This window comes from Centroberyx gerrardi, chromosome 6 (assembly GCF_048128805.1).
Source record: "Centroberyx gerrardi isolate f3 chromosome 6, fCenGer3.hap1.cur.20231027, whole genome shotgun sequence".
NCBI lineage: Eukaryota > Metazoa > Chordata > Actinopteri > Beryciformes > Berycidae > Centroberyx > Centroberyx gerrardi.
Genome location: NC_136002.1, coordinates 20,839,058 through 20,852,744, shown reverse-complemented (window position 1 = coordinate 20,852,744; position 13,687 = coordinate 20,839,058). Strand labels below are relative to the sequence as shown.

The 13,687-nt window shown below is 39.9% G+C and overlaps 2 protein-coding genes across 2 annotated transcripts in view; one reads left to right on the top strand and one right to left on the bottom strand.

Annotated features, from left to right (window-relative positions):
- The first annotated feature begins 1,299 nt into the window (after positions 1-1,299).
- LOC139933709 (caspase a) lies at positions 1,300-7,105 on the top strand. Its single transcript, XM_071927894.2, has 8 exons — positions 1,300-1,415; positions 2,155-2,442; positions 2,651-2,739; positions 3,163-3,333; positions 3,443-3,677; positions 3,937-4,113; positions 4,269-4,378; positions 4,606-7,105. Exons 1-8 carry the CDS (start codon positions 1,409-1,411, stop codon positions 4,708-4,710), a joined length of 1,182 nt encoding a protein of 393 aa, XP_071783995.1. The 5' UTR covers positions 1,300-1,408; the 3' UTR covers positions 4,711-7,105.
- Positions 7,106-7,290: 185 nt separating this feature from the next.
- stx1a (syntaxin 1A (brain)) overlaps positions 7,291-13,687 on the bottom strand; it is a 50,056-nt gene continuing 43,659 nt past the window's right edge. Inside the window, exons 8-10 of the mRNA XM_071927896.2 lie at positions 13,535-13,669; positions 10,741-10,851; positions 7,291-8,752 (exon numbers count right to left, since the gene is read on the bottom strand). Of these exons, the coding sequence (XP_071783997.2) occupies positions 8,675-8,752; positions 10,741-10,851; positions 13,535-13,669 (324 nt within the window). The 3' untranslated portion in view covers positions 7,291-8,674. The remainder of the gene's footprint in view (positions 8,753-10,740; positions 10,852-13,534; positions 13,670-13,687) is intronic.

Sequence of the window (13,687 nt, the reverse complement as noted above, 5' to 3'; positions counted from 1 at the left end):
CAAGGCTTCTACATAGCTGCTCAAATAGCACAAGGGATAGTTACATATAGGATCCTGTGTTATGGTGAAAAGTCTCCCTTTTTGTTAGTTGGTACTGTTCCACTTATTGGCCTTTTTATTAAAATGGCTTCAAGTATCATCCAATAGTCTATAAATTAATTTGTTAAAGGGACACTTTGAATTTTGACGTTTTATACATTGTCAGAGAATGTTTTCATGTACTGCTGTAGGTATCCATAAAAAGTCATTCATTAACAGACCTGTCAAGTTGAACTCGAGCCCAAAGTATAAAACCAAAGCAAGGAAGACAGGTTTGACAGGATTTCCTGTGTTAACAGGGTGCAAAAGTAATGTTACCAAGTTTTTTTTATATTGCCTTTTTAAATTTGTGGTATTGAGTAGGCTACTTTAAATAAACTAGGCCTATTTCATAAAATTCACAACCATTTTGTCTGTGTTGTTTCTCTTCTCTGAGTTTTTGGGTGTTTTAGAAAGGAAGTTGAATTGAGGTTTAAAGCCACCTACCATATTGGAGTACTTCATGTTATTCTACACTGCCTAGTGCGTTTGTAAAGTTAGACCAATAATACATTTTACATTTTAAATTGTAATCATTCGAATCTTCTACAAATAACAACATTAAAGGTTGTTCCCACCCCTTTATAAAACTGCTTTTTGGTATTTCTCTATCCTCTGGTAGCCTATCACAATAATAGCCTACTCAAATTGGATAATACATATAATATACAATTTGAGTTTTATAGTGATAGTTGTAGTGTCCTCTTCAAATTTATTATAGGATTACAGTCAGTCTGACTTTGCAGAGCGTTTCTAAAGTGCAGTGCATGTGTTGCCGGATTGCTCACTGTGTTGTCTGTCAGGTTGCAGCGCGCTAGGCTCGCGCGGCCACTGTAGCTGATCAACCAATAAGAACTAAGTAAGAGCGAATCAAATCATCACTGAATCTCGTTTTTCAGCTGTATGGCAAGCCATACAGCATGGCTGTATGGCTTGTTTGTTGTGAATAGCATTAATCCTGTACATAATTTCCACATTATTCCTATAAAGTCCTGCATCTGCTTCTAGAGGCAGAAAATCGTTGCTGCACTGCTCTGCATGGGCTGAAACTTTCAGCCGTGTTGCATGCCGGGCCACACCTAAATCCTATCAGTCCAAAGGCAGAAGTTCCATGGGCTATCATTTAGTATTACGCCATGACACCAGCTTCAAATGGTTTTGTTACCACCCCACTATTCACTGACACTCCCCCTGTTCACTTTTTCCGCATCCTTCAAAACTGTACAGGCAGTCTGACTGAAAACTCTGACTTTACGCACTCTTTCATTAAAAAGAGCCCAGACTTTGATCCCATCCTTTACACGATTCTGTGATAATAGGCTTATAAGGAATGGCAGGTAAGATCTGTGTAATTAATGATTTACAGTCTATAGCCTAGGCTACGCACGTAACGTATATCTGCAGGCGGCAGTATAGCCTACCCTGCAGCCGATCACCTGATATAGATATTTAAGTAGTAGGCCTATATGTGCTGCAGTTTTGATGCAGAAGACAATGTTACAGTTTACACTTAACTTGCAACAAACTTTCACCAAAGAAACCTGTTGATATCAGTGGTCTGCATGTTACAAACTGTTGGTTTCACTTTCACTGCGCTCGCTCATGTCGGCCTCATTTACCGTTTTCGTATGTAAAGAAAAGAAAATCATATACAAAAAGCCTATGATACAGTAGGCCTACACGTTTTGTTTCAAAAGATCAATTCACAAGTTGGCATATAGTCATCGACCACAAGCAAAATGAACATGTGGGTTTAAACGCCAACTTATATATATTTTTTATATTCATAACATCCAGTTCAGTGGAATCAACATAGTATTGATAATTAAGGATCAAGAGATTTTTCATGATCAGGCGAAACACTATCAACATGTGTCAGGTCAGCCCAGTATAAGCCAAAAACCTTTATCTTTTTTTAGAGATATGGTCTGAATCGGAAGTCATACTATGATGTGAAATTGTTATAAATGTTTTTATTTTTATTTTCAGTGAAGTTTCATCATAATAGTAGGAAAACATTATTTTTAAATGCCTTATTCTCCTGTTTTGGTCATGTCATTTTGTCTCTTTCTCTAGATAAGGAGCTTGCCAGGGTTCGCTGTGCGCTTGTGGACAAGATTACAACCCCAGTTCTTAAGTATCTCCTGGATGACCTTTTAGAGGATGAAGTCTTGAATGATGGGGAGAAAGAATCAATACTTGAGGAAAACAGTGCCAGAACAGACAGGGTACGCAGTCTCATAGACATGGTGAAGAAGAAAGGAGACAACGCCAGCAGGAAGATGATCGCTCACCTGAAGATCAGAGACCCTGAACTTCACTCCAGCCTGGGTCTGTCCGCTGGGGAAGCTCAGGCTCCGGCAGGTGAGTTGGCTTCTTTCAGTAACGCTGGTCACTGCTGTCGTTGTGCTTATCGGAGCTAGTCGGAGCTTTATCCTCCTTTTATTGAAGTGCGTTACACAAATCCTGCAACTTTGACATCATCATACCCAAAGCTGTGAAGTGTAGTACACAAATCGACAGAGTTTTGAACTGTAATCATGGCAGTGACCCTCTGCTTTGCTGTTCCCAGCTGACGGCCCTTTTCCCGTGGAGAGTCTGACAATGGCCCCCTTCCTCATCCCCGGTCTTAATACCTCCAACACACAGACGGACAACGATGTAAGCCATTCATAATCATACAATTCTAAAAGCCATATCACATATCTGATATGGTCAATTTACTGCCAGATCTACTCTTAGCCATTTGCCATTACTATACATAATGTAATTAATGTAAAATACTGTAGTTTCACTGCAAGAGGACAATTAGATTGGTGGTTGTTCTCTTAAATTAAGCTCAGTGTAATATCTTCAAATCATATCATTTCTTAAATTGTAATTTTATAGATGCATGTACAGTGTACATTACGTAATGTTTCCTGTAAGATTTTTAATTTTTGAGTCTCAGACAAGGCTGAATTCAGGTCCGTGAAGTTGGTCAATTAGGTTCTGTATTATAAATGAATCTGTTCAAAATGTTAATTTTTAACCATGTTCTTTAATCATCCTAATGTGCTGCCTTTATATAATTTGTTCTGTTAGATTTACCCTGTGAAGTCCACGAGGAGTCGCCTGGCCCTGCTAATCACCAATAAGGATTTTACTGATGCGACAAAGAATAGGAATGGAGCTGAGAAAGACGAACAGAACATGGAGAAGCTGCTCACAGATCTGGGATACACAGTGGTGAAACACAGGAACCTCAGTGGACAGGTACTGCTTCACAAGGGAAAGGACAAAAAAAAGATCTCGTTAAAGGATTCATCTAGTTGATTGAGCGATACAGTAACTGGTGTCTGACTGACTTATCGTGTTCTCACAGGAAATCGACGCAGCTGTGAGAAACTTCTCTCAACATCCGGGCCTCCAGGAGACAGACAGTGTGTTTGTGATCATCATGTCTCACGGGAAAATGGGAGCCATCCTCGGCGTCCACTGGAGGGAGGACCGACCCGACGAGTTCCCCATCGACAATATCTACAGACACTTGAGCACACAGAATTGTCCTGCTCTGCTGAACAAACCCAAGGTCATCATCATCCAGGCCTGCAGAGGAGGTGATCTTCTCATCTTCGTCATGGAAACACCAACATACTGCAGTTAGAACCCAGATTAGCGTAACTGTTAAAATCATTACAGAGTCATTTTAATATGAACAGCTATCGTAATCTATGAGATGCGTAATAGTTTGCTTGTGTCTAAAGCTTTATTCTACCTGTTGTTTTGTTTAGTAACATAGCATTCTTTTTGTATAACTCAAGTCTGGTTTGTTATTGTGCACACGCTTATATTCAAGGTATGCCATGTATGTTTCAGAAAGGGAAGGAGCTGTGATGGTTAGTGATGGGCTTGGTGGCAATGATGATATGACACCAGATGCTTGGTCCCAGCCCGGTCCCTTCCCATCTGCTGATATAGACGACATGGAGGAAGATGCTTTGAGGATGGCACACAAAGAAAAAGACTTCATCTCCCTTCTGTCCTCCACTCCTGGTCAGTCCAGGTCGTATTTGCCAGTTTATAAGCGAGGAGAGAAAAAAACATTTCAACTGTAAACTTTTCATAGAAGTTGATAGATAACAGCCAAGACTAGTTACCCTAAACAATATCAATTCATATATTTGCCATTTCTGTATTTTATCCTGCAGATACTGTCTCATATAGACAACCAAAGCATGGGTCTTTTCTTGTCCAGTACATTGTTGAGGTGTTCAGGGCCCGTTGCCAACAGGATCACATTGAGGAACTGTTCAGGAAAGTAAGTTTTGTGACTGGAAACTGTTTCTTGGTATGAAATTTGCAAAGAAGATATGACACTTTGACTAAAAACTGACCACTCATCATTGCAATCTAATAGGTAAAATCAACAGCAATTGTGTTACACACACAGCGGGACCGTACTAAATAATCAGTAATGAAGGATGTTTTATTTGTTTCATTACGCTAAGCCAAACTAACTTTCTTTCCCTCTCTTCACCCACACAGGTCATGAACCGCTTTGAAGATTTTCCCTCTCCCACCAAAAGACAGATGCCAACCAAAGACAGATGCACTTTAACAAAACTCTTCTACCTCTTCCCCCGCCACTGAGACACTACGCATTATTGAGTAATGCACATTTCCATTCCACATTATGCCGTTATGCTTTATGGGTTGCTAATAGGTAAATAGGTATTTAGAAACAATACGGTATGTCAGTAATTGTTGCATTTTTTTTATTGTTATGAATCAGACAATGTGGAAATCTTTTAATTAGTGGTTATGGAATAGAGAGATGAAGTTTGCAGTCATTTTGTAGTCCTTGATTCAACAAGTAGCCTACTCATATGGTCATCATGCAACTTGCTAATTGTTTTCCTATGAGGAAATGAACAGGATATTGAATGATTGCCTGCACCGGGCTGCATGGCTCGCACCTTTATGATCTCCTGCCACCAAAACTACTACTGCACATACATCCAAAATGATGAAATCACTTTGTTTCTCTATACCTCCATACACTTCCATAATCCATATCTAATCTAGGGTGAGAGGGTTTATCAGATTACTTTGTATTTAGCCTACATGTGGAAACTATATCCAATAAAATGGAATAAGGGATTTAAATCTATACAATTAATGTTATAGTATATTTTTAACTGGCGTTGTATATAATCAATTTGACTTAAACTGTCAGACGACCTTCTTTAAATGAGTTGATGGAATACGTGACACCTTGGCAACATGTATAACTGTGCAATGACTGATGTTTAAATGAGACCCTTAAAATTTAGATGACTCCAGACAACACCGTCTTTAAGCTAGATACAGTACACCATCATTAATTATTGGCCCCCTTGGTAAAGATGAGCCAATTTTTTTTTACATTTTTCATCACTTAAAAAACAGTGGGGGTCCCAATTATGAACACAGTTGCAAGGCTTATTAAACAGACACCAGTTGGGCTGTGATGCATGGAAAACCATCCCATGGCTAAGACAGGCATTATATATCATATGATGGTAAACTATGGTAGCAGAAGTGGGTAGTCATCCACCATTCTCAGCTCCTGGTATAATTGTATTACATAATTAAGCTTACTGTTACAGTTCAGTTGCCAAACTACTGTTTCAAGTCAGCAAGATCAGCCGTCCTTTTAGCCTGTGGTTGTTAATATGATTTGTTTTCTGAACTGCTGAGCCCTCAATTTGTTAGTTGTGATGTTCAACTTATTTTTACTCATATGGCTTCATGTAGCATCCAATAGTCTATAGATGAATCTGTTAAAGGGACACATGGATCGAATTGTGATGTTTTATACTTTTAAATGTATAATAATCCACTTTGTCAGAGAATGTTTTGATCTTCTGCTGTAGGTAGCCATATCATTCATTAACACATCTGTACATTTAAATTCCATCATTATGTACCATGTGCATCTACCAATGGCAAATTAAATTGAATGTAGAGACCAAAATAAGGATGATTTTTTTTTTTTTAAATGTTGCCTTTTCAATTTATGATGTTAAGTACATTAAATAAACTATTTTAATTCAATTAAAATTGTCCTCTCAAAATTATTTGATGTAATTAAGCTTTTCAACACAGCTTGAGAACTACTGCTTTTATACACTCACGTTACAAATTCAGCCTGTGCTTCACCCACAACCTGGAAGGCAGTTTGCCCCACTATGAACTTTATGTAGTAAATAAGGGTGGTTGAGCCAATAGAGCCATTCTCAATCCAAAATGTTTCAAAAAGAGCACTTTAAGTGGCAATGATCAATTCTGATTACTACATGGAGATCCATATGAACATTTGACATGCATGTATTTGGCATTGTTGGCAAGATAAATTGAAATAATCTCCATTAATGTTAAGCCCACCAAAAGCCTGGAACATGTTTGAACCTGCACAACACTGACTTCACCATATAATATGGTCAGTGTTGTAGTAGTGCTCAAATCCTGGAGGCCCAGTTTCAATGACTTGAATACTGATGACTCAGAGTTGAACTTGGGACTTGATTACCTTAGACATAGGCTACATATCTTTTCAGCGTTATCCTAAAATGTACCTGATCATCTAGTTGGTTAACAGTTTAGGCCAACATATAGACATAGGCTACGAAAATGTATCTTAACACAACCACTGACAGGATGATGTCAGTTGTGATAGATGAAGATGGCTCCACCATGTATTGTTAGCTTGTTAGCTTCACTTGCATGTATTTTACATTAACTGGAACAAAAACTAGTGCCAAATGTAACATATGTAAAAGGACAATCGAGGAAAAGACTCTTCCAGCATGGATTACTTGAACTCAAACTGGTTACTCGGACTCGAGACTCGACTCGCACACGACCTCGGTGACTCAGACTTGGACTTGGATTCGAACACTGAGGACTTGGGACTCTATTTGGACTCCAGGTTTGGTGACTCGACTACAACACTGGTTAGAGTACACCATTCTTGAGTCACTGTGATATTTATTAGTGTATGGTATGGTTATGATACACTTGGTAGCCAAAATAGACAAGAAAAAGTTTTAGTGCATCCCAAGCCATATAGCTAAAATAACCAGACTTCTATCAGGTTCTAGTGTTCCTGGAGGAGAGAAACATTCTGTCTCAGTGCCATTAAATGATGGAAAGCCAAGCACAAAATCGGTGTTTGATTTTCAGACGAACTTTACTTGAAAAAAACAAAACAAAACAAACACTCAAAGTAAACAAACAGAACCATGTCATCACAATACAACACAAAGGCAACAAGTTGAGTAGGCAACATGGTAACATGGTTGTAGTCTGTGCATGTTTGATGTGCCGCCAGATTCTGAAAACCGATACGAGAGTCTTTTACAGGGCTACTTTGAGCTCATGCTGATGATTGCGATGATTGAACAAGTTTATTCATAAACAAACGAAACAGAATAGAGTAGCATGACAGAGGGATACACTCTGTTTTAAAGCTTACCATAGGGTTTTAAAAAAGACAAAATAACAAGGGGTTTGTCACTTAACAGACCAGAATTATCAAACCAACCAGACTTGACTCCATGTTGACAGCTTATTAGATTTGAACATATTGGCAGTGTTAAAGAGCTTTATATCTGTGAAGGAATGTACACTTTATACAGAACAAAGACACAGGTGGCTAGTAACAAGCACTCATTTGCTCATCGCATGACTCACGCTCAGCACATCCAAACACGCAGATACAAATAAACACACACACACACTCTTTTTTCACATGTACGCATGCACTCACACAACGTTCAGAGATGCTGTACAGCTGGTAAGGCCAGATCAAATACAGTAGCATTGCTTCCATGGGCAACAAGGTATGACTTCATCACTTAGGCAGAAAAGTTTGGCAGTGTGATGATTCCACAAGCAAATAATCCCACATCAGTACAGCTGTCTTCTTTCCCGTTTGCTATAGAATACAGAACACCACTTTACCATGAACTAAACCATGCAGGGGTTTGAGGGGAGGTAGAGGACATCAGAGAGGGAAAGTTGAGTGTGATTACCCAAAAAAAGAGACTAGAAAAGATCAATAAACAGATGTTTCAACAGAGGTCTATAGATAACCGTGGCTTTGAAAACACTGCAGATTAGTGGCCTGTCACTTTGCCTATACAACACAAAATAGACATTATAACTGAATAAATGGCATATTTGGAAGTCGGAATGTGTTAGTATAGTGTTACATATCATTTAGTAACTTTTTCATTCAAGAATTCACTTTTGGAAACATCTTCAAACATCTTTTGACAACACTCAACACTCAGATAAACATTTTGCAGCACCACACATTTACAAAATAGGAACTCATGCGAAAACACCTCTGGCCCTGTACACTGCGTGTCAATTGTATCATACAATATGCAACGCACCTTGTGCTAGACATGTTATAGATTGCATTCATGAAAACTGGAATTGGAAAATCTGTATGTCTTTTGTTTTTGCTCTTTTCTCGAATAGAGGTGTGTTGTATCAAGGTGTGTGTGTGTGTGTGTGTGTTTTCTGTGTGTGTGTGTGGGGAGGGGGGTTATTGGGTTGCTGGGGTTCAGGCCAGCGTCCCCCCAACAACGGAAGCAATAACAATTCCCAACACCACACAGCATATAATAATCATAATTTTCTTCTGCATGCATGAAAATAATAGGAAACAGTCATCCAAGGCAGCAAATGGGGAGTAGAAGAAAACATGTTAGAAATATCAGTTGTATTTTGTCTAATTTATGTTACAGTACTTACAGCAAACTTGTGCAGAAGAACAAAATGCAGTTTAAAGAAAGACATTTGGATTTTAATATATCTGATGATGTTACTGGAGTGTGATTGTGGTTTATAAGTATCCTCATGTCTTCTGGTCAGCATACTTTTAAAACCAGAATCCCTTTTCCCCTGCATTTTGTTCATGCCAAACATAAAAATTTGCCTCTTCAAATATAGTTCTCATATTTAAAGCGAGCTTCACTTTTGAAGAACATGTCCTCTTTTGAGCATCCATTCCTCCACAAGTTCATGAACAGTCAACCTTCAATGTTTGATGCCCCTGGAATCAACAGTCACCACCAATTACTAATGATAATTACAAACAGGCAAAGATACTTTTTGAAAACTGATCATGACTAAGAGAAGAGGTGTAAGGCTGCTCATCATCACATTCACCTACTAGAGTTATATGGGTGACTGATTGTTCACAAACTTACTGTGTTGAGGAATGTGTGCTGAAAAATGAAAATGTTCTTTGACAATCTGACTTAAAACACTCTGTGCACACTTTTTATTATTATTATTATTAATGTGTTAGCCAGTCTGCTAGTTATCTGCAGCTTTATATACAGTATATATGCAGTAAACATGCAAGGCTCTCCAACAGACTGCAGAACATGCACATGACAAAGCTTTGTAAATCATGACAACCATCACAAACACACACAGGGAATGAATCTCCATAAACAAGCACAAATAGCAGAGAAGTTCCTCGAGGTGCGCGACTGTTCAATCCAGAATAGAACAGTTGCATATAAACATTGATGAATTACAACAAACAAAAATACCAAAAAGTACCAGTGACCCTCTCATTAAGTCAAATATTTCAGTGCAGAGAGGCACTGTGAGCTGTTTCGTGTTCAGACTGGTCAGTTCAGTCGGCTTCCCAGCTCAAGGAAACAGAGCTGACCTCCAGCACTGCTCAGCAGCAGTTATTGACTGCGCATTATGGAAACCAGTATACATTTTAACAGCTCAGCAGGGGAGAGGAGGTCAGTCTGGCAGTCATATCCTCTGTGAGGCTGGCTGGGAGAGAACCTTAATGGGACCAGTAAACCCACTTAAGGCCTTGAACCGAGGGCTAAGAGGGGCACAGCGCCTCTGGCCCTGTCTGCTGTTCTAAGCTACGAGGTCTGTGGGGATTTCTGAGGTTTCTAACCGAGTCCAGCTGCGAGGGAAATAATGAGGATGGTCAGACATACTGCAATACAAACTCCTATCAGGATCATCTTCTGTATGGGGGACATGGGCAGGGAGAGAAAGAGAGCGAAGAGTTAGATGATGATTCAGTGACTGCGGCAGAGAATGAATGAGTAGAAAGAAAAAGAAAGAAAGAAAGAAAGAAAGAAAATTGGCCATTACACACTCTATGAATATAAGATTGAATTTGCTCAAGGTCAATGGGGAAATAATCGAGTAGACGACATCCAATCCGTTCTGGTAAATTTGGATGAGGCGATGAGTGAAATTCCCACACCTGTGAGCGGCAGTATGAATATTAACCAAGAGGTGGCAGAGTTGTTCCTCCGATCACACTGTATCTGCCTTAACTGGTGGTGTAGGTTGTGAAGTGAAGAGGGAAATCATCAGTTTCAGAAGGAGAACAGTTTCAGAAGTCCCACCGCAGAGTGCAGATATGCTGCTGACTTCATTATAAACTCCAGCGTATGTAAAATGAGCTCACAAGACACACGCGCAATACAACAACGACAGGTGAGCATGCAGACACAATAAGTCATTGTATAGCTACAACATATGCATGCCATGCTTCTGAAGTTGTCTTTCACTTCCAGGGAATGTGAGAGCATATATGTGCACATGCATCGGTTTGCACATTTTGCACATGTGACTCACCCTCCGGGCTTTACTCTGGTATTTAACCGCCTTCTTAGTGTCTGACACGGCCCTCTCCACATAGTCTACTGAGTGCTCCACATTGTACTCTATGCGGTCTATCATTTCCCCCTAGGAGAGGTTGGTCATGGAGGAGGTGGGGTTCAGAAAGAGGACAGAGGGAGAGAGGGGTGTAGCGGGGAGGGAGAAGGAGGTAGGGAATCGGACGAAGGTCAGGGACAGGGGAGCGGAGGAACGGTGGGGGATAACGGGTGAAAGGAAGGGAAGCAAAAAGAGGGAGAAAGGGAGGAGAAACAAAGAGAGAAAGAGTGACGTGAGAGCTGGTTCGTAGACTGTGTGCGTCTTGCATCTCACCCGCCTGCTGGTCTTTGTAATCTTTTTGCATTTAGAGAAGCTCTCCTTCGCCTGCTCCACGTAATCCTGGGCCTGCAGGACGCTTCGCTCGATGTTGTTCACCAGCTCCCCCTGCGTGGAGAGAAGGAAGCAGTCACTGTGGGGAACGCTGCCTGGAATCACATTCAGTACCATCTTTTAAATCATTCCCTGAAACACATTTTTATAGATGCCTTTAAGTAATAGTTTACAGAATTTGCTGGACCTTTTATCCGTATGTTGTGTCGTTTTGTGTTTTCTTTCATTTACTTCCTTTTGCTTTATTTAAATTAATTGAGTTTTGTAGTTAGCTGTTGAGCCCTTTGTAAACTCAAAAAAAGTGCTATACAGTGCTTTTTATTCTAAGGGGATGTTAGAGGAACTATAAAACGTGTGGCATATTGTGAAAGCTTTGAAAAAAGGTATCATTTGGTCTTTTTTCCTTCCTCTCTATACTTCTATACCCATCCACATCTTCCTTCCTACTGACAACTTATTGTATTAACACAGCAGGAGTCCTTAGCTGTGTCTTAATCAGCATTCAAGCCACAAACAATCCCTACTATTGCACATTTAGTAATACACCCGAGATTGTTAACAGTAGCCAACAAATTTGCGTGAGTTAAAACGGTTCCATAACTCCATGCATGCACTGCAACAATGAGTTCCCAAAGTACAAAAAAAGGAATTACAAGCAAATTACCTTGCCATATTAGAAGGGGGGCGTTGTTCTCTGATCTCTAGAACTTAGTCAGTAGTGTTGTGGAAGAGAAAAATGGATGAAAAAGAAGAGGAAGAGGAGAGACGGAGAGTCGGGGACAGAGAGACCAGGGCTGAGATAGAAATAGATGGAAGTATAGTCTGGAATGATGTAGTTCTCACAGTTAATTAAGGAAGCGTTAGTTTGATCAATTATACATTCATTAAAAGCATTCACATATGCATGACAAGGGAATACAAGAATACACACACACACACACACACACACAAAATAGGAATATTAGACATCTATACAATTACCACTCCCAAATTCTAATTATAAAGCTGTCACTGTAATACATATCGCTTACATGCTACAATTTACTTGTATATTCACATTCAGCATACTTTCTTATTCATTTATTCTCTCACATACACTCAGATTCCCTTTTAGAGTCCTTTGCATAATTCAGACCCAATATTTCTGATGAGAGAGACAATTCATCTCTCCGGGGGTTCAGCCCACACAGTCATGCAGTCAGGCCTCCATATTTACCTGTAGCTCTACACTTTACAGGCAACTCTTACAGTTGATGATAATCTCTGTGGATTTTCATAGCGACTAATTAACTACATGTAATCAGCACACAGGTTGAAATAAAAATCTCAGCATTGTGTGCCAATGTCCACCGAGCATGTTAACCCTCTGGATGATGCAAGTTCTCCTGGCAAGTCCCACAATGCATCGCGCACCATGCAGCATCTCTGGTTAAAAAAACACAGACACTCCAGTTCCACTGGAACAGAGTGAAGTTTCTAACCCAAATTTACAGACAGGATCAGATATGACAAAGAGAAGATCAAAGTGTAAAACTAGAAGGGAGTTGTTAGAGTGGAAACCTCCTCCAATGCTGAACAATTCTCCAACTAGCAAAGCTGCAGCCTGCAACAGTTTATGTTTGTTTATCATTTATCTTCCATGTTTGATGTTTTGATGAAATAGCAAGTGAATGCAATGCTGTTGAGCAGCCAATTTGGACGCCCAGATGTCGGACCTTCCGATCAGCACATGAACACAGCATAATAGTTATGGCTAAAAAATGATCCAATGGTGGAAATCCCAGATCCGCTCATTACCAAAATCTAATCAAGTGATTCTAGGGCAAATTTCATCCAATTCCATTTGTTACTTTCAGAAATATCTTGCTAACAAACAAACAGACATAACCTCCTTCCAACTTCGCTAGAAGAGACAATAATTGTCAGTCACATTACACTAATAAACCCTACAGCTTATATGCAAATTAAAAGGCTGCGGCAAATTGTTGTCTGAGAAGAAGAGATGTTATTTTCATTAGGAGAAGCAGCTAATGCAGCACACTAGCAGGCTTAGTTGGATAATTATGTCACCTTTGTGAACAGAATGGGTTAGTGAACCTCTGCCTTGGCCAGAACACCCAGAATGCATTTTGAAAGCTCTGAGAAGAAAAAACTCTGAATATAGAAACTGGAATTTGAACTGTCCTGATTGTCCTGATGATTCAGTTTTGTGCCAACCTTGAAGTGAGTGCATGCTTGAATTTGGAGTGCCAACCCATAAATGCATTTGGCATTTGCATGCGTTGCACAAAGGGCTGTGAAATGGCACATGTTCTGCATGTGTGTGGTTGAACCCCAAACCATACAGCTGTGGGTACCAAGAGGGAGGAGCCTTGGTTCTCACCTGGCTCTCCACTAGCATGGCCATGTCCATGAACATGTCATGAAGCTCTCTGATACTGTTTTCCAGCTTGATGATCTCATTGTGCCGTGTCTCAATCTCATTCATAGCTTGCTGGGTGATGTTGTCCATGATGATCTGAGAAGGTAGAGCAGA